The sequence below is a fragment of the Genypterus blacodes genome, unplaced genomic scaffold (assembly GCF_046128005.1).
Source record: "Genypterus blacodes isolate CSIRO-AG114 ecotype Tasmania unplaced genomic scaffold, CSIRO-AGI_Gbla_v1 ptg000039l_1, whole genome shotgun sequence".
NCBI lineage: Eukaryota > Metazoa > Chordata > Actinopteri > Ophidiiformes > Ophidiidae > Genypterus > Genypterus blacodes.
The window spans coordinates 8,643,197-8,664,215 of record NW_027466852.1 but is presented as its reverse complement, the minus strand read 5'-3'; the positions used below and the strand labels follow the sequence as shown (position 1 = coordinate 8,664,215).

The 21,019-nt window shown below is 43.3% G+C and overlaps 2 protein-coding genes across 3 annotated transcripts; one reads left to right on the top strand and one right to left on the bottom strand.

The window, feature by feature from the left end:
• Positions 1-2,039: 2,039 nt before the first annotated feature.
• On the top strand, positions 2,040-10,814 carry LOC142996908 (BTB/POZ domain-containing protein 3-like). The gene is made up of 5 exons (XM_076148034.1): positions 2,040-2,218; positions 2,542-2,813; positions 6,684-6,774; positions 7,083-7,201; positions 7,989-10,814. Exons 2-5 carry the CDS (start codon positions 2,644-2,646, stop codon positions 9,019-9,021), a joined length of 1,413 nt encoding a protein of 470 aa, XP_076004149.1. The 5' UTR covers positions 2,040-2,218; positions 2,542-2,643; the 3' UTR covers positions 9,022-10,814.
• Positions 10,815-12,654: 1,840 nt separating this feature from the next.
• Positions 12,655-20,960, bottom strand: esf1 (ESF1 nucleolar pre-rRNA processing protein). 2 transcript variants are annotated; one of them, XM_076147979.1, is made up of 14 exons: positions 20,897-20,960; positions 19,387-19,803; positions 18,691-19,031; positions 18,434-18,547; positions 18,127-18,236; positions 16,841-16,993; positions 16,570-16,684; positions 16,303-16,483; positions 16,022-16,201; positions 15,654-15,781; positions 15,324-15,417; positions 14,819-14,913; positions 14,407-14,562; positions 12,655-13,755 (listed from the first exon to the last, which is right to left on the bottom strand). In XM_076147979.1, exons 2-14 carry the CDS (start codon positions 19,781-19,783, stop codon positions 13,435-13,437), a joined length of 2,385 nt encoding a protein of 794 aa, XP_076004094.1. In that variant the 5' UTR covers positions 19,784-19,803; positions 20,897-20,960; the 3' UTR covers positions 12,655-13,434. The 2 variants fall into 2 exon arrangements, with proteins under 2 accessions (XP_076004094.1, XP_076004093.1); XM_076147978.1 differs by having other exon boundaries at positions 19,387-19,806; positions 20,897-20,941.
• Positions 20,961-21,019: the final 59 nt, after the last annotated feature.

The window sequence follows — 21,019 nt, the reverse complement described above, 5'->3', positions numbered from 1 at the left end:
ACAGTTTCAACCTTCTCCTCATATTGCCAACTTCAGAACCCCACCAGACTCACACCAATTAAACACTGTGCAAAAATAAATGATATTTGAAAAATGAAAAAATCAAGTACACTATGAGGGGACACACTGATAAGTTCTATCAGAAATGGAAACCATTTATTTCCTATTTCACAGATCTACAGGCCACACCAGACCAATGAGTGGAAACCTGAACACCAAACAGGTCCTTTATTGCAGGCGGGCCAGGGGGGTGTGTGAATGTGGGGTTGTGTGACGGTTGGTGTGGGTCAGGTCTTTGGGTGGAAAAGCTTCCCTTTTTGTTTTCTCCCACCACAGCCTTTGATGCGATCTGTAGCTGCTGCACTGCTGACATCATCCTGTAAACACTGTACCTACGAGATACTCGAGCCAACACTGTCATCCTACTGTCTTAATTGACTTGAACATTACATTGCCTGGTTCTCTTCAGGGTTTCAGTTCTCCTTTCTCTCCCTGTCTTTCTAACTCTAGTAAAGAAAAGTAATATCAATAAATAAATGAATAACCTGTTCACTTTGACACTGAACTCAACTATTTATCTCCAGCAACGTTGTTATAAACAACCCGACTGTATAGGTCATCGGCCCGGGTCACCATCCCCTCGTATCCTTATACATTTTATTCATGTGTGTATCACATTCCACTGGTCCCAGTCAACATTTCATGCCTCTCTCTCTTTCCCCCCTTTCTCTGTATCAACAAACTACAATACTACATATAATACTAGTCAAAGGTAAAGTAACATAGGTGTTATGTTGGTTTCCACATGCCCATAGACAGACAGACAGACAGCAAGGCCTTGAAGTACATGTATTGTCTACAGCCTTGCCTCGCAGTAGTTTACCACCAGGAGTATACAGCAGCACAGACTTTTTGTCATTTCAGCTATTAATTCTTAACCCAACACCTTATGAGGCAGGCAATGAAATCTCCTTCTGTTCGGTAGTTCCACATGGTTCTGTTTTGGGCCAATTACTATTTTCGATCTATATGCTCCCTCTCGGAAACATTAGTCGTCAGTTCGGCATAGATTTTAATTCATATGCAAACGACACCAAATTCTATGTTTCCATAAATCCCAATGATCACTCTGGGATCTCCAACTTGGAGTCCTGTCTTCTTGCCGATAAAGGCTGGATGACAAAAATCTTCTGCTTCTTAACGTTAATAAAACTGGGAATGAAGTTTCAAAACCTAATAGTAATTTTGACAATTGTCCCATTTGTTGTAAGAGGATGGGGCACATAAGCTGATTTTCTCTCTCCATCCTTCCCTAATGTGGGGCCACAGATCAGCTGTTTTTCATCTTCGTGGCTCAGCGATAGACGGCTGCTTTCCCAGAGGGACGCCGGGGTGCTCCACCATAGGACATAACAAATAAAAACAAATGGGATACAAACACTTTCCAAGCTGCCTGAACTGAAGAAGCCTTTCGGATGAAACGTCTTCATGCAAGTCCAGTTGCTTAAGATTTACTTTTCCTTACATGAAGACATACTGTTAAACACTCTTCCACCCCATGGGATTGTGTTTTGCACCTTAGTTACATGCTATACATCAACCTGGGGAGGCCGTAGCTCAGTGGGTAGAGCTTCTACTTGGAGACCGGGGGGTCGCTGGTCCAAGTCCCTGCCAAGGTGCCCCTGAGCAAAGCACCGAACCCTCAATTGCTCCCCCCTCTGTAAAACGGTGGTAATGTAAGTCGCTTTGGATAAAAGCGTCCGCTAAATGAATGTGATGTAATGTAACCTAGAGCAATTCCTGAATAATTTAAAGCAAGAATATATGTTGTTGTATATGTATAAAATGCAGGAACTTCTGAAGTTTCAGTTTGATCTACTGGAGTATAGATATATATATATTTATTGTATTCAGTGTGCTTTTTCCGTGTATTGGGCAGGAAAAGGCCAGGGGCTTTGTTGGCCTACAGAGGGCAGTGGTTTTCCTTTGAGTCCTTTAATCTACCGTACTCAGCAGCAGAATCGTCGCGCGTGCGTGAAATAGCGGAGGACAAGTTGTCGACTGTTTGCCGGAAATCCACCAGAAGAAGAAGAAGCAGGAGCAGTAATCCAACCACTGTAAACAAAGCGAAGCAGCCTGTTTTTCGGCTTTTAAGTTATAAATCACCTGTTTGATGCGGCTAACAAACAGAGTTTGAAACCCTTCTGGTTAACATTAAGTAAGTACAGTGCAGAGTAAACGATTAGCCGCCCAATATATCTGGCTAACGTTAGCATATCCACGGGAAAGCCAACGTCAAATCTATTCAGACAGGTTGCGTAGTTAGTTCGGTGCTGTCACGTTTAACCAGACACAGTTTCAGAAATGTGACTTTAAATTAAACGTGGCGTTTATATTCTTTAGTCCCATTGCTATTCCCTAGCGAGCTAACGTTAGCTAATATCTTCCTATCACAAACGGTGATCACTCCGGCTTTGGGGTTGTTTGGTTACTCCCTCGGTGTTTCTGAATACTAAACAGGTGTCTGTGCTAAACACCCAGGTGCAGAGCTCTACGATCAGCATCTCAGGCTCGCTGTGGGTGCGGAGCTGCCATGATCTGGCTTGGCTTGTAGCTGAGTACTGATCCGGCCTTTGGAGGATAATGGCTGCAGAGCTGTTTCACACTACGAAGCTGCCGCTCTCCTCCTCAGCAAACAGCACCACCTCCATCCAGCAGTATCAACAGCAGAACCTGACCAACAACAACACCACCAGCAGCAGCCAGAGCGGCGGCTGCACCTGGCAGGGCCTCTACCCGACCATCAGAGAGAGGTGAGTCACCCTCAGCCCCCAGCACACCGCTGCTTTAAGCACAGCGGTAAGAATTCAGACATCTACAGACGTCTGGTTTTGAATTCAGTATCCATGGAACCAATCTAATCCACTGTCCCACATGTTCAGCATTTAGTTGTGGCCTGATTTCAAGGGTAGAAAAGATGTCATCACGGTTCCAACTTCGGTTTCTACTGTTTTCTGGTTCATGCCAGCAACCAAGTTTTAGGTTCTGTGTACTTCTCCAGTTTTCTGAATATTCACACTATTTAACAATCCTTTTTGTCCCAGTAACACCTCACTCATGCTCCTTATGAGGCTACATAATGGTACCCCAGACCCCTAGACTCTTGTTTGATTCATTACATTTATGCTGATGTGATTATGTTAGTAATTGCATTCTACCCAGATTGAAGCATTTTTCTCAGATGTCATGAACTTGACAGAAGTCAGTCTGAAGTGGGATGTGTTGTTTCTACAGTGCCAGGCCTAGATTAAATAGCATTTAACTCAATCCATTAAATTATCCACAAAATATATCCCGTCTGGCCTGGAAGAGCTGGAGGACATAGTAAGGGAGAAATGGAGATTTGGGTTACATCACTTTGCACCCGGATAACTGCTTCATAATGGAAGGATGGATGGATTGTTGAACAGCCTTTATATTCTCTACATGCATTACCTGAACTGGCCTACTTGCTCTCATAATCCATTTAATCCGGTAGTCATGTATATTCAAGAATTCTGTTAATCCATGTCCGTCACTAATTTCTGCTGTAAAGTGTAGTGTGCATGTAAACATCATCATGTTCAATCTTGAAATCAATCCAAGACATGGATTGTAACAATAGTGACGGGAATGCTTTGACGCCATCTTCATTTTATCCACAACATGAACTGTCCCTGTGCCTCAGGAGTGGAATGCAAGCACCTATTGCCTGGGTCAGGGTGTACGGGTAGAAGCTGTATAGCAAATCACATTATGCTTACCTGATTTGTCTCTAATGACTACGGCAGGATGTCTGTACTGTGCCTCCAGCCATATGTTTGAGAGAGTGTTTATTTGGTTGGGGAAAACTCTTAACCTATTACTACTACAGATCACTGCTGCTGCAAATGGAGCGCCTTTAGTTGGTAGGGGTGTCACAACACGAGGACACAGTGGTTGTGTACAGCCAACTGGACCAAATATAAATATAACCATTTAGATTAGACTCAAACGTAAGACACTGCATGTGCTGTTCAAATGTGATATTGTAATTGCTGCATCACACACACACACACACACACACACACACACACACACACACACACACACACACACACACACACACACACACACACTACCAGTCAAAAGTTTAGACACACCTTCTCATTCTCTTCTCTTCTCAGTCCAAACGTTTTGACTGGTAGTGTATGTATAAGTAAATTGAAATAAACAGAAACAGTAAATTGAAACACAAACAGCAGAAAGCCACAGCTGTCAAAGGTTGTGAGAACATGGCACAGTAGTGTGGACACAGGGTCCGGGATCAGTGATGTTAATAGGTACAGTTTTTACAGGATGATGTCAAACAGCAGTGTAGGCAGCTACAGATTGCATCATAAGCGGTGGTGAAGAGAAAAAAGGGAGAAGGGGCCACAGGAGGGAGAGAGAAAACCAAAGAGAAGATATCCCACTCAAAGACCTGACCCATCCCAACAGTCACACAACCCCACATTCACACAACCCTGTCCTGGCCCGCCTGGGATATAAAATAAAAGAAACTATTCGGTGTTCAGGTTTTCAGTCATTGGTCTGGCATAGTCTGTAGATCTGTGAAGTAGGAAAGAGATGGTTGCCATCTCTGATAGAGCTTATCAGTGTGCTCCCTCATAGTGTACTTGATTTTCTCCAGTTTAAGAAAAAACATCATATCTGTCAGTCTTTGTGAAATGGAGGGAGGAGTGAGGGATTTCAGATGCAGAAGCAGGCGGCGTCTAGCAAGCAGAGAGGTGAACATCATCATTTCCTTTTGCACAGTGTTAAATTGGCGGATGGGGTAAAGTGTCCAATTTGGATGTACTTAAATAATTGGTTAACGCGTAGTCTGTGTTGAGTTGACATATTGGAGAAGCTGTTGAAACTGCCGTCCAAGTACAGATCAAGGAAACATTGTATGCCTTTGTGGTGCCATGCTAGGAAGGAAGAGCCCAATAATGAGGGAGGGAACAGGTGGTTGTTGGGGACTGGACCCAGGGGGGATGCACTTGCAAATTTTAAGAGTTTCCTGATTGGTACCAAATCATTACAGTATTAAGAACAACAGGATTTTTGGTGAACTGAGAGATCTTGGTTGGGAGAGAGGGGTATATTAGGGCAGCGGAGGAGGAGGAGGAGTTGCATCTTTGTTGTAGTGATTTGCTGATCCTTGGAGGCTTTGCACCCCAAATGAAGTAGCTGATGATTTTGTCTGAAGAGTCAACAACATGTTTAGATAGGAATAGAGGAAGAGATTGAAACGGGTGAAGAAATCTCAGCAGAACATTCATTTTGATCACATGTATTTTTCCCAATTAAGGAGAGTCGGGTTTCAGGGTTGTGGTGAGGGCGGTGTAGTTGGCGGGCAGGAGGTCTGAGAACGTACGAGTCGCATTGATGCCAAGATACTTCAACCCTACGCTACTGAGATTAAAGGGGAAGTCTGTTTGGCGGAGCTGCAAACTTAAAGTATTAATGGGGTAACATTCACTCTTTGAAATATTGATTTTGTACCCAGAGAAATTGCTTAATGTGTCAAGGATGGACAGGACAGCTGGAAGACTAGATATGGGGTCAGTTAAGTAAAGCAACAAATCATCCGCGTATAGCTATAGTTGATGTTTGATACCATTACGAATAACGCCTGTAAAGAGAGTGGAAGGGAAGGTAAAGGGATGGCCAGTGGTTCAATGGCCAAGGAAAAGAGGAGTGGGGATAAGGGGCAACCCTGGCTGGTACCCGTTCTAGTGTGAAATTTTCGAATATCATTTGTATACACACTGGCCTGTGGTGATGAGTATAATAATCGAATCCAGCTGCTGAATTAGTGTCCGAAGCCAAATTGCTTCAGTACTGCAAATAAATATTCCCATTCTACCCTGTCAAAGGCTTTTTCATCATCCAGGGAGATTACTATCTCTGGTGAGGTTACAGAGTGAGAGGACTGAATAATGTTTAGGAGGGTGCGAGTATTATAAAGTAGTTGTCGACCTTTAATGAAGCCATTTTGTTCCTTGCAAATAACCCTTTCCAAGCACATAGCAATCCTTTTTGGCTAAGATCTTAACAGCTGCATTTAATAGGGTTAGAGGTCTACAGGAGCCACGGGCCGTGAGGACGGCTTTTGAAGCTTGACACAATGTGGGAGGAAGTGAGCCTTTCTCTAGGGATTCATTAAACATCGAGAGAAGTAGATGTGCAAGTTTAGTACTGAATTTCTTCAAGAATTCTATTGGGAATCCATCGGGGCCAGGGGCTTTGTTAGATTACATCACTCTTGATTGAGGAGTGAAGTTCTGCAAGAGAAATTGAAGAATCCAGTGCTGTTGCAGTGTCGGATTTAATGTTTGGGAAATTGAGATTGGCAAGGAAGTGATTCATCTCTGTGGTGTCTGAAGGAAATTCAGACTTGTAAAGGGAGCAGTAGAATGATTTAAATGAGGTGTTTATTTCCACAGGGTCAGTACTGGAGGTGTTGGCTTCAGTACTGATCCTGGGTATCAGACAGGAGGTGAACTGTCTTATTAACTGGTGTGTTAATAGACGGCTGGCTTTATCGCCATGTGTATAGTAAGTAGCTCGGGTTTGTAATAGTAAACTAACTTGAATCAATCTGTGTCCCTGTGCAGAAATTCAGTCATGTTCAACAATGAGATGATGGCAGATGTTCACTTTGTGGTCGGGCCTCCTGGTGGGACGCAACGAGTTCCAGGACACAAGGTACAACTCACACTGCAAAACACACACACACATATTCAGGCTTCACATACAGGCACTCTAATCTTACCAAATCCTGCATAGTTGAGGTTCTAAGACTCAGAAGTTGTGCCTTGGTGGTCGTATGGATAATAAATGTAACTTCCATATATCCATATATAGGCCAAGGAGAAGTGAAATGTGTGTGTTCTAATTAATAAGATGAAGAGTTAGTAAGTGGTTAATAATATGAAGACATGTTGTCAAACCCGTAATGAGAGCCCCCAGTAGACTTTCTGAAGGTGCCTGTGTTTGGTTGTGTACTCGCTCAGTACGTTCTGGCAGTCGGCAGTTCTGTGTTCCATGCCATGTTTTACGGAGAACTGGCCGAGGACCAGGATGAGATCCGGATCCCTGATGTGGAGCCTCCGTCCTTCCTGGCCATGTTGAAGTACGTTATTGTCCAATTCATTCAGATTTGTTGAGCTGTGATTCTTGTTATACAAACTTCATTCACTGACAAACCACAAAATATTAATATAGTATCAATATTAAATGTATTACTGCAATTTGTTTTGGCCTCTGTAGCACCAGAATAGAGGAAGGTTAAGTAATAACAGAGAGTAACGGGTCTGTGTTTATACTAGAACCAAGAAAATCAAAGTCACCAACCAACAAACCAAAGGAATCAGAAAAAAACACAACACACACGACAGGCAGTTTACAGTAAAGCCACAAGGAGGGCATCCACTGAGCAGACACTGGCCTAATGTTGTTTACCCATCACTCAAATACAAATGAAAATGACAGAGAAAAAGAAGAGGAGTAAAACTATAAAGAGAACCAGGCTGTATAAAGTGCATGTGAATTAATCACATACACATGTTATTATGAACACACACAAACATTTTCAGGTCAAAGGTTTTCTCAGTAGCCAGAGATGAATTGTTTGATTTCAGAAGTAGCTTTGGAAGGATGAGATGATTTGCTAACAAGTGTCAACAAAAAACTGTAAAATGGTTGAAAGTCTCCCCTCTCATTATCAATTGTAAAAAACTGTTTTATTTCAGCGCTCAGTAAACCACAAAAATCTCCTGACTATTTTAGACGTGTGTATTTTCCTATAGCAGAAATATTCCATAGTAGACCTTGGCTTGATGTCCATATCATGAGAAACATGAAGGCATTGATGGTGTTGTGACTGTATCTCTCTTTGATGCTGGTGTCTGTCACTCTAGGTATATCTACTGTGATGAGATTGACCTGTGTGCAGACACGGTGCTCGCCACCCTCTATGCTGCCAAGAAGTACATTGTGCCTCACCTGGCCCGCGCCTGTGTTAACTTCCTTGAAACCAGCCTGAGTGCCAAGAACGCCTGCGTGCTTCTCTCCCAAAGCTGTCTCTTCGAAGAACCTGACCTAACGCAACGCTGCTGGGAGGTGATCGACGCCCAGGCAGAGCTTTCCCTGCGCTCCGACGGCTTCTGTGACATTGATGCTCAAACACTGGAGAGTATCCTGAAGCGGGAAACACTCAACGCTAAGGAGATGGTGGTTTTTGAGGCAGCGCTTAACTGGGCCGACGCCGAGTGCCAACGGCGAGACCTGACACCAACTATCGAGAACAAGCGGTTGGTGTTGGGCAAGGCCATCTACCTGATCCGCATCCCCACTATGGTTCTGGAGGACTTTGCCAATGGAGCGGCCCAGTCTGGTGTGCTCACACTAAATGAGACCAATGACATCTTTCTTTGGTACACCGCCGCCAAGAAACCCGAACTGTTGTTCTGCTCAAAGCCTCGGAAAGGTCTGGCACCACAGCGCTGCCACCGCTTCCAGTCTTGTGCCTACAGGAGCAACCAGTGGAGGTACCGTGGGCGCTGCGACAGCATCCAATTTGCTGTTGATAAACGTGTCTTCATCGCCGGCTTCGGTCTCTACGGCTCCAGTTGTGGTTCTGCAGAGTACAGTGCCAAGATTGAGCTGAAGCGACAGGGCGTGTCCATGGCCCAGAGGATCATCAAATACTTTTCAGATGGCTCCAGCAGTACTTTCCCCGTTTGGTTCGAGTACCCTGTGCAGATTGAACCAGACACCTTCTATACAGCCAGCGTGGTGCTGGACGGCAACGAGCTGAGCTACTTCGGCCAAGAGGGCATGACAGAGGTACAGTGTGGGAAGGTGACCTTCCAGTTCCAGTGCTCCTCAGATAGCACCAATGGCACCGGAGTACAGGGAGGACAGATCCCTGAACTCATCTTCTATGCCTGATCCCTGCAGGAAGTCCTTTCTCACTGTCATGTTTTTATGTTACCATGAAAACCAGTTGTCAAGGGGGAGGTTTTACCGCTGAGCCCTCTGTGATGGTGACGCTTTGATTCAAATGTGGTCCTGAACTTCCAGTGATGAACCTGTGGTCCCCAAACCACCGCTAACACCTGAGCCTTCATTAATCAAGCACTGATGAATGAAATATCGATTAAGGAGGGAGCAGCTAGATGTGTCATTACTGCAAAAACATGGAGGAGTGTGTGTGGAGCCCCAAACTGTCAATGGACAAACATTCCTGAATTACAGTGTTGACGTTACGATTCAGACTCCTACACACAACTTTCTAACATTTTACCAAGAGCTCCAGTTGTATCTTTTATACGTCCAGTCTGTGCTTGGTCGAAAGTATAATTTGACATTGTGGTGCCTTGTGGGAAACAGCCTTGGTTTAATCTCTCTGTGCTTATTTGTGACTCTTGATTCATTATTCCAAAAGAAACTCCGATTTAGAGGATTTTGTATGTTGAAGTGAATTCTGATTCATGAACACGCCTCACTTTGGCTTCCCTGCTCTTTGGTCCTAATGTGTAGGACCCTGTAGGCTGTAGTCTTGAATACTTGACAAAGTGTTTTTAGAGGTCAGCATACATTCCTGGTGTTACTGAAGGAGAACTTAATAAAACACGTGAAGAACTGGCAGACAGCAATTTGAGTCCTACCTATTCTGTTACACAGGGTTTCTACTCATGTTTCCTCCGGTGCTCTGTCTTCTATATTCTAGGCGCTTTCTTTGATGAATATGTAGGGCTGTCACGCTTATTCTACTCAATAAACAATGGATGAATCGAATTGAAGATGGATCGATTAAAAATGCATGAAATCTATCATTTGAAGATTCAAGTCACAATGGATCCGAGGGTCAAGGCGGGAAAACTGTCAGAGGTAGACTAGGGTCTTTTCACACTAAAACCAGAAGATAATGGAGTTGTAGATTTCATAACAGCACAACATCGATGCAGGAGAATGAAAGGCAACGGCACACAACGCACCGGTGCAATAGAATCAAATATAAATACTATAGAATGCTATTATTATGAAAATATGCGTATTATTTCTAACTCGGCACCTTTCCTGTTATTTTTATCCCGTCCATATCAAAGTGGCCAAGTTATGATTTGTATTTTTTTGGAATTAGCTGTTTTCATTTCTCCTGGTCTTGTACGGTAAGACACAGACTGATGGAGACATAAATATATAGAGTACATACACAAATATATATATATATATATATATGACTGAATCATTGAAATAATCAGTCAATGAGTCGATGATCCAAATAATGGATGTGACAGCCCTGCTGGTGTTTAACACTGAAGGGGCATTTCAGCCATGTGTCTGAATGTAATACTGCTCAGTGCAATCTGATGTCCAGAAGAAGATGAGGTTTGCTGTGGGTTCTTGTTCTGTTTGAAAAGTTCCAGTATTCCTCAGACACAGAAAACCAACCTGGACTTGGTTCTCTACATACAACAAGCTTCATCTTTGGGTGAATTGGCCCTTTAAACTGTTTCAGCCCATTTGTCTCAATCTTTCTGTTCATGCTGTGACCTGATGCACTTCTTTAAAACAAATCCCTTTGAAGATGGAGAAACCTGTTTGATATCTGATTCTTTATTGAGAAAACATATTTTTGGATGCCTTTATTTTCCTGTGATCTGATTCAGAATTTGCAGTGATTTGGTCACACTGGCCTTTGTGTTATTGTGCAGATTTGGAAATAAAAGTGAAACTGATTTGTCCAAGATGTCTGTGAATCCAGGAGATGGACGACCCACCATTGTCTCTGAAATAAGGTCACCAAAGTCTTTGTCCCATATTTAATAGAACCGACACCAATCTATTGATACCTGTTAGAAATGATAAATATTCCAAACTTTTCTTTCATTTGTATCGCAGGTGTCTTCAATCTTACAATGAGAAGTTCAACCTCTTTAAATGGAGAAACGTTCACCCTGTAGCCGTGAATGAGACATCACTTCTCAGCTGTTAGTTTTTGCTTCTCTTGGTGGAGCCTTGACCTCTGACCTGAGACACAGCTTTCTTACACTGGGCAGTACGTTTCAATCCACAATGCCTTGATCATCTGATTCCATTGTTCCCTGCAGAGACTCAACACTCCCTGTTCCAGATGCAGCAATGCAACCCCATAAAATAACTAAGCCTTCATGATGTTTTACAGTAGGGATGGTGTCCTTTCCTTTGAAAGCTTCCTCTTCATCTATGCACATAGAGCTGGTGGGACTTACCAGATAGCCCTCATTTTGTTTCAAAGGACACTAACCCAGAGGAATTGTGGGTTTGCTAACTCACCTGTGAGCACAACTCTAGCTGGCCTTTTTTTACAGTATTTCTCTCAAAGGTGTATGGAACTTCCTGGGTCTTTATTTCATTGAGACCACTTTCATTCAGAAAACAACTGATGGTGCAACCAGGCAGTGTTGTACCTTGGTTTTGGAGGTCACTTTGTATCTGTGTGAAGTTTTCCATGCTTCTATTTCAACCATTCAAACAATCCCTTCTGTTCCATCCGGTGTCTATTTCCTATTGTTTCCACATCCAGGGAGGTTGGTTATAGTCCCACAGACTTTAAACATCCTGGAATTATCAGCAACTGAAGCTGCTTGGAGATGCCCTTGAAGCTTTTACCTTGACCATGCATGCCATACTCATCTTCAGACAACTTCAGTGTCGAGCACAGAATGATGGCAAACAGCGCAAGAAAACTTTTTCCATACTAAATAGGCTGAATGACTGATAAGACACCTGTGTGATACAAATGACTGACTAAAGACAAATGAGTAGATTACAGAACAATATCACAACAACTTCTCAGAGGTATCCACCATTTAGTCCAGGCCATTTTCATTTTATATAAGATGTTCCATTGAAAATCAATCAAAAGCAAAGTGCCAGTTCTATTACAAATGGAATAGAAAATGCTGGATGTCAATTAAGTAAATTTTGACTTAATTATTGAGAAAATTGTTTAATTTATTTTGAAGGGTGCCAACACTTTGAGCCACATGTACAGTAATGTTCACCTGTGACATTGCACCACTACTGCATGACTCAATCAGGTGTGTTGCTGCCATGATAGACCTACATTTTAAAAGCTATTGTTTCTTATGACAGAGATTCTGTTCTTCGCTTTAGGTAGCACAGCAGTTAGCACTGTTACCTTTAGGCATAAGTTTGTGAGTTTGAAAGGATCACATGATAAAAAAAACGTGTTTGATCCTCAGATAAGATGTCACGTTTGGCTTTGTGCTTGATTTATAAACTTTAATCATTTTAATCATCGTTTTCAATGATTGAAGTTTTGAACATTGAAATGGTAGTCTAGTGTATTTCTTTTGTTATTTTCAGGGTTTCTACATCACACAAAAGTACAAGTGACCAAATATTTAAGTGTCATCTTGACAGGACAGAAAGCTGGGATCAGATATTCACACTCACATGCAGGAATGTTTCTGATCTGATTCTAAACACAACACAACAATTTCCTCATCATCCTGACACACAAGTCATAAAAACTAATGTATTATATAAACATAACCTCAATGCACACAATCCAACCATTGAATAAAAACTTTATTTGAGGAACAAAGTGATCTAACACCCATATTGCTCATGTGAATAAGTTCACAAATAATGAATTTATAAATTCAGGTCATGTCCACAGCAGCCTGACCTGATTTAACTCAATCTGACCGTGTATTGATTCACACCAGAGTGAAGATAGTTGTAGCGTGTGTGACCTCTCCAGCTGGACCTCATACATCAGACAGCTGCGTCTTCAATAGGAAACATGACATAATTCCACCTCCACTGTCACTCATGTTGTCTGATGTGATGAACTTGCTGATTTGTTTGACTACTCTGTGAAACAACATGCACACAATAAACAGCTGCTTTACTGAAGAGTCGAGACAAACTCAAATTCAATCATGTCTGAATCTGTTATTCTATAATCAAATTACAAAAAAAACTGTTACACTTCTTTTCTTATAAACAGACTGCATCTTATAAAAAGGTTTGGTTTATTGAGTGATGTGTTATCTTATCTGGTAATTTCCTACTCTGTGTAATACACACACACAAGTCAAATCTAAAGCTGCAATACAATTGACTGATTAGAGATCAACAGATGTGAATGTTAGAGAGCTGGAGGCTTCTTCTCCTGAGGCAGCTGGTTGAGCTTCATACATGTGGACTGGCCCCATCTCTGGGAGGAAATACACACTTCCAGGAATCAGGAAGCAGCTTGTGAGTCTGAATATTTATGTAGTCATCAGGAGGGTGACAACTGGGCATTTAAATGGTTTGGCTCAAACACAGACGTGTCCATTAGATCTACATGAGCTTCTGTTTCTTCCGCGCCTGGAATTGCTCTGTTTTCGTCTTGATGGACTTGATGAGCAGAGACAGACTTGGGTCCATGGCTTTCTTTGTAGAGTCCTCTGTAGGAGCAGAGCCAGGGTCATTCTCTTCAATCTTCGTTGCAGCTTTGTGTTGGAGACCCTCCTGGTGACTCTGCTCCTCCTCTCGTCTCTGCTGCTTCTCAGCCAGGATGCTCTGTGTGGCTTTAGTCTTCCTGTAGCTGGGGTGGGAGGGGTCCAGGTTGAACAGGTGGGAGGTGAACATTGCCTTGAAACGAGGGTCACTCACATCCACCTGAAACACAGATACACAGGCCTTCATTCAGTGTGGTGCCCCTGATAATGTGGAGTTGATATTTAACACTCCATATTTCACCATTCACATTTGTAACCACCACAAATCATCTGGTCATTAACATCAACACGCTTCCTTATCTGGAAACTGGTCTCAGGCAGGCAGCCATCAGCTTATATGAGCTCATCCATTTACTCCTGATCGGTGGGAAACCATCATCCATGTATCCATCCAGCATAAAATAGATCACTTGAACTGTCACTGTCTGGATCCCAATGACAGGTCACAGGTCACAAGTCACAACTCCCACTCAAATTACTTTATAACAGAGTGAGTGGAGCTCTGAAGAGGAGACGGTGACGTTTAACACCCAGAGGTGCATTTTCTGAATGGAAGGATATACACTGACAGCAGACAGCTACCTGCAGCTGTCTGCTCTTCCTCTGAGATCACACAGCGGAACATTGAAACGGATGCTAATTCATGCTTAATGTTCCATGGATTGTGTTCTGCAGATCTAAAGGGTTAATTCTATACAAGCCTCCTCTGGCCTGATAAGTCGATGCCAAATATCTCTGAAATGCTCCGACTAACAGAACTCTGACCAACATTTAGTAAGATCATCACTTTAAAGTGTCTTGCAGGCCTGACCTTGAACTCATCGTCCTCCAGCAGCTCTTCACCCTTCTTCTGCAGCTTCTTCCTCTTCTTCTTGCTCAGGTTTTGCTGCTCAACAATCTTGTCATAGTTGAAGTGTTTGTGTTTGGCCTCATCTGTGTCATCGTCCATCAGAAGAGCCATCTCAGCCTGCACACACACACACACACACACACACACACACACACACACACACACACACACACACACACACACACACACACACACACACACACACACACACACACACACACACACACACACACACACACACACACACACACACACACACACACACACGGTCAGATGAAGGATCCAAGGTTCAACCACACTAACCTGAGCGTGAGCAGCATGACACTCTCATGTTGCTGCTGAGTTCATGAATGTGATGAAATTGAATTCAGACCTTTCGTTTCTCTAGCTCCTCTTCCTCCTCAGCCGTATGCTCGTCTTCCTCCTCCTCCTGCTGCTTCTTCTTTCCCTTGGATTTCTGCTTCAGCTCTACAGACATATTAATACACATTACATATTAATAAAGCTGCGGAACATTTCATTTTCAGACTTTATGGATCTTGCTGACTGATTCTCCATGTTTCCCCTGTGGGCCAGAACCCATCTAACCCATCTAACATCAGAGCATTAACTACAGCAGACCTCCATCCCTACTCCTGTGTGCATAAAGGACCATCAAGTTGTTTCTCATCATCATCATCATCATCATCATCATCATCATCAGGGAGTTCCTGTTTCCAGTCAGCATACTGTGTCATTTGCGGTTGCCGACTGTGTTACTGAAAGTTTTGACAGCTCTGAATTTGGCTATAGAAGTTAATTTAGGATAATTACAACTATACATTTAATCGTATGCTCGATTCAATGTACTGACAGATCCGACTGAATGATGGACTCACCACCTGCAGCAGCAAGCTCTTCAGCGAAGAAGGGGTCACTGAGGTCGATGTCTGGAGGAAGTTCATCATCGCTGAGCTCCGGCTCGGCTGCGCCCTTTAGACACACATACAGCAAACACATCATCACACACAGCCAGAGTTTTGGTGAACCAAGAACACACTCGGTGTGAAGCCGTGTGGCTGCATGTTGAGCGAGCATCCAGGAATATTAAGGAACTTCTTGATGACCCATAAATCACAAAGTTTGACGGGACTTATCATGGCAGCACCTTCTTCTTCTCTGAGCACATTGGTGAGTGGCACTTGTTGTGTCTTCAAATATTGCGCTACCTGTTTTTGTTGGGATTTCTTCTGCTTCTTCTTCTCTTTCTTCTTTTCCAGGAACTCCTCCCAGGGCGTCGACTTGTCCTTCCCTTCCAGCTTCTTCTTCACCAACTTCTCTGTCGTGTCTTTCAGCCCTTGAAAAAAGCATAAATACTAATTCATATATGGAGATGTTGGGGATCACGGTGAGTAATCCTGATCACTGTGCTCTGGTGTATAGATGTTAGAAACACACAATAACCAGAACTGCTGACACCGACACCGAAAAGTGGATGAAGATGACCTTCTATTTCTAATACAAAGCTGCTAAGAGACCTTTTCTTATTACATTTGGAAATATTGACACAAACCCCATGGAGTCAGTCTGTCCCTACCTGGCACCCAGGTGATCTCCATCTCCATGTCATTGTCCTCTTGCAGCTTCTTTTCTTTGGACTGAATCCCTTTTATCAGCTCTCTGTACTTGGAGATCTGCTTGGAACCTTTATTTTTCTTCTTCTCTTCCTCCTTCTTGGGGTTTCTTTCCTCCACATGAACCTCTTCTGCCTGTTCAGCTTTGGCATCAACACAGAGTGTTAGTCATGTTCATGTTCACACATCAGCATAGTTGTCATGATCCCCCAGGTTATGTACATGCGTGTACAGCCCCTCTCACCTGCTGCCTCTTCGTTGTCACGTTCCCCAAAGTCCCCCGCTCCACGCTCCGCTTCTTCTTCTTCGTCACTGGACGAAGCCAGGTAGGCGCTGAAGTCCATGTCCAGCAGCTCGTTCTTGTTGAACTTCCTGGTCAGGGCGGTCACACGCTCATGGTCTGTCTCGTCCCATGTTAGCTGCACCTGATTGGTTGGACAGGAACACGGGTATATCACTTTTATTCCATCCATCATGTCTGATTTGAGGATTATTAGTTGCAGAGTTGTACCTTGGATGTGGCCGTGGCAGAGGAAGTGAACAGTTTGGGAGTGTAGGCAGACAGGTTCACTTCTGTCGCCGTGTCTTTGGGCTCATCATCAAATGTAACATCATCAGGAACAAACCTGTTACAAAGAGGGAAACAAGTTCACACATCCAACAAGCCAGCAGAATTCCCTCTGTTTCCTGATTGAGCAGGAAGATGCAAAGATAAAACAAACACACACATTCTATAGGCCCAACTATCTGACACCAAACAGGCTGATGTTCTCTTGTCTTACCTGAGATCCAGCACAGAGCAGCTGCTCTCGTACTCAAAGCCATCACACTCCCCATAGATCTTGGCGGCAGTAGCTGCAGAGTCACACTCTACCACAGCATAGTAATACTTCAGCCGCTTGAACTGGTAGTCACGCATCTTCTCCCTATGGACCCTGACCAAGCAAACACATCCACACTTTACATCCAAGCATGCTGGGTAGACTTGAATTTGATGCAGGTCAATAAGCAGGCTTACTGAATGCTGCATTTCCACTTTTCAAAATGTCCAATAGTGGAAATGTAGCACTTGGATTCTCTGATCAAGCCAGTAAAATGCCGTCACATTTAGATTGAAACCAGCATAAACCTCTGCACCTCACTCTCCTCCATGTAAATTCATTTTACTCACTTTTTTGTCCTGATCACAGTACAGACATAATGCTCAGTACAGTGTGCTGAATGGGATTTCATGAAGCGAGAATCTTACAATTTTGGACTCTTAAAGATACTACTCCCCCTGTAGATTAATGATTTGAAACACTAAATGTCTTTGTACTAGGCAGATATTGACACATTAAATCTGTATCTACCTCTTTTCCTCCAACAATTTTCAAAACTTCCCCTCCTCCTCCTCCTCTACTGTGACCCCACTAAGAGAGACTGTTTCTGAGATCTATCCCCGCATCCTGGACCTCGGGGAACAATCTAATCTAAAATAAGGGCCCCCTGGGAGGATGAGCTAGAACTCCAACTTGAGACGGACTGAGCAAATCATAACATCACAAACTACTCAGTGTGTCGTTGTGTGCTCGTCTCGCACTCATCCAGTTTAAGGTTATTTTCAGGCTCCAAACTGTCTCACAATAGCTGAGGGACTTCAGAAAAACAAATACGCTATGAGGCAACATACCGCTAAGTTCTATCACATATGGCAACCATTTATCTTACTTTACAGATCTACAGGCTATGCCACACTAAAGACTGGGAACTTGAACACCAAATAGTTTCTTTATCGCAGGCGGGCCAGGATGGGTGTGTGTGTGAATGTGGGGCTGTGTGAATGCTGGGGTTGGGGGGTTGGGGTGGGCTTTTGGGTGGGATTTCTCCTCTTTTTGTTGTTCTTTTTTCTCCCTTTGCCCCCCTCCCCCTTTTCTTCTTCTTATAATTTTAGACAAATATTTTTTTTTTTTAATTATAGCCAGTGTGGGAGCTCTGGTGACGCAGGAATCAAATCCTCTCTTACCACCTTGGAATAGATTAAAAAACTGTGAGTGTCCGTATGTATGTGCAAACAAGTGTGTATTACTTCTCCTCCGCTGTGTCTTCATCTGAGTCCTCAGGCAGTGCACTGAGCTCCACTGGGCCCTGCTTCTGCTCCACCTGCAACCTCTCCTTGCCAAAATCTGATGGGTAGATCTGAAAAAACACCCAGCATGCAACGCTGTTATCACTTACTTCTGTGTCGTTCATGCTGTAAGCCGTTTCCTTTACATTGTTTTAACGGTGTTAGGGCTGTGATGTCGATCCATTTAGGCCTTCTGTCTCCCATAAATGGGCTCTGAAGAGGTCAAAATGTGATCTAATGCTCTATTGTGGATACGGAGCAGCATTACCTTCACAGACAGCACAGCACCTCCTTCCGGTGTGAAGGAGCTGAAGAGGGCCAGCAGGTCTTGGGCTTTCATGCGGTCCCAGTTCATGTTGCAGACCGCCAGCCGTGTAGAAACCTCAAACACAGACAATCACAAAACACAACATTATACAGCTGCTATGTCTGTGTGCCTCCCCTTCACTGGATTAACCCCAAAAACAAATACCGGTTCAAACATAATCCAAAACGATCCTCCTCTGCTACCTGATGGCGCCTCACCTCATCATTCCGCAGGGCGTCTTTGCACAGCTCTCCCCAGTCGTGCTCCAGCTCCTCTTCCTCGCGACGAAGGATGGCATCCACCTCATCTTCACTGTCTTCATCAGAGCTGGTCTCCACGTTGCCCCTCCCTCTGGCCAGGTCGGGCTCACTGTCACTGTCCTCATCTGAATCCAAACCCGACTCCTCCGCATCTGATCCACTCGCCACATTACTCTTCTGCTTTACATCGTCGTCGTCGTCGCCGTCATCTTCGTCCTCCTCCTCCTCACTGCCATCTGTAATACTGTCTGACAAATCGCTATGGTCCTTGTCTATAAGTTGCTGCTTCTCTTCCTCACCTGAGAAAAAAAATGCCAGTGGTGTTTTGGTAACAAAGCTTGAATTTGTGTTGAGTGTTGGACTGACTTGGGGACTGTGTGTGATCTGTGTTAAGTGAGAAGTAAACACACAGGATAAACAAAGTCTGCTGTTCCCTAAAATGTACAATGTCCAATATCATACACCTGTATCTCGGGTGTAGAAAGATAGAAAAGCATTCCATTTGGCAAAGACATTTATTCATAAGCACATGATTCAGGGATGTTACATGCTGAGTTAACTATGAGTAAGGTGTGCATATGATTGTGTGGTGTGATTTCTGATCTGGTTTCCTTCCTATGTCTCAGAGAAGAAGTATGATGAAGGTCTCCTTACCCTCTTCAGTTACTGCAACTCCTCGTATCAAAAACTCTCCTTTGGTTTTACTCTCCGCTTTTCCTTTCTTCTGCTCTTTTTCAGCCTTGACAAGCCTCTCTTTCACTTTGATTTTGTTTTTCTTGCCCTCGGCCACCTTCTTTGCGTCCTCCTCATCCTCCCCGTCTGAGTCAGACAGCTTGTAGAAGCGTTTCAGGTCTTCTGTGGAGGTGTGGCTGATGGGACGGCCACGTTTGTCCACCGTGGTTTTTGTCTTAAAGCGCTTGTCATGAAACATAGACTGGAAGCGCTTGTCGATCTTGATTTTATTTTCTCGCTCAGGCATTTCCCAAAAGCGGGGGTCCTTCTTAACCCGCAGGAAACGCTCATCCATGTCTTGGTTCTTTTTGCGCGACATTGCATTGAATTCTGTGTCACCTGCTAAGAAAACAGGAAGTCACGTTAAAACAAGCGACAAAGGGCTGAGAATCTGTGCAAGTCTATGTAAAACTTCATAATGCTGATTTATACAAAATTCATTCACAACCTAAATCCTGGCTCATAAATGACTTCTTTTAATTTTTCTCTGACTGTTTCTCTGGATCATTCTGTTCATGTTTGGAAAGTTCCGAACAGTTTTCTAACAGCATAACAACCAGTGTAAGGAGCAGTGTCTACAAGTATGGAAGATGTGCCTAAACCATTAGTAAAGCAGTAACAGTGTGCTTATTGTATGCTTGTAAAGGGTTTGGGTTAGATGTTACTCATGGAATCACAGGCGGAGCTTTATCAGAGGTATACATGCAATTCTCCCGAGCTGTCAGAAAGCTGACAAAAGCATGGAATTGTCATGTTTTATGGATTTACCAATCAGATTTCTCAAATATCGTGAATGTCTGCAAAAGATATGGAGCTTAGAGACTTTAACATAGTATTTAAACAACAAAATAACAGGAATAAAGTCGTTTGATTATGAGGAATTTTGAGGCAATGCCGAAGAATAAAGTCGTAATAATTTGGTAAATAAAGTCAAAATGTTAGGAGATTTATGTCGTATTATATTTTCATGGACACACGAGAGAGAGCAGTTTTTCTGTGACTGTGTGAGAAGGCTCTGCTTCTACAATAAGGAATAATACGTAACACCGCATTGTTGTATTCAAACATTAAACAGAATGTTTACTTTGAATATTCAGCACGTCGCTGTTCTCGTAACCTTTTCTTGAAGTATTGCGACTTTATTTTAGCATTAATTCTTTTTAAACATAGTCCCGACTTATTTATCGAAACCTTTTCCCCCAAAACACTTTCTAATCACAACACAGGTACACGCGTTTTCCACACAGGATGAAACGGTGTTTATCAGCAATAAAGCAGTTCAATCTAAGGAGCTCAGCATGTAAACACGCGTGAACACAGATGACCATAGGCGCAGTTAAGTTAAATTCAGACACGCGTCACACAAAGCAGTAAATAATGTAGTTGTGTAGTAATTGCGCTGCTGAAAAAACAATAACAGCCAAAACATTACCGATATATCAGTTCCTCTCCAGCCACACGTGTTTTCCCAGCATGCAACTCCACTATGACCTTTTCGTAGTCCGCCTTTTTTCAGTACGGTAAGCAAGATGGGACAAATCAGATGACGTTAGGA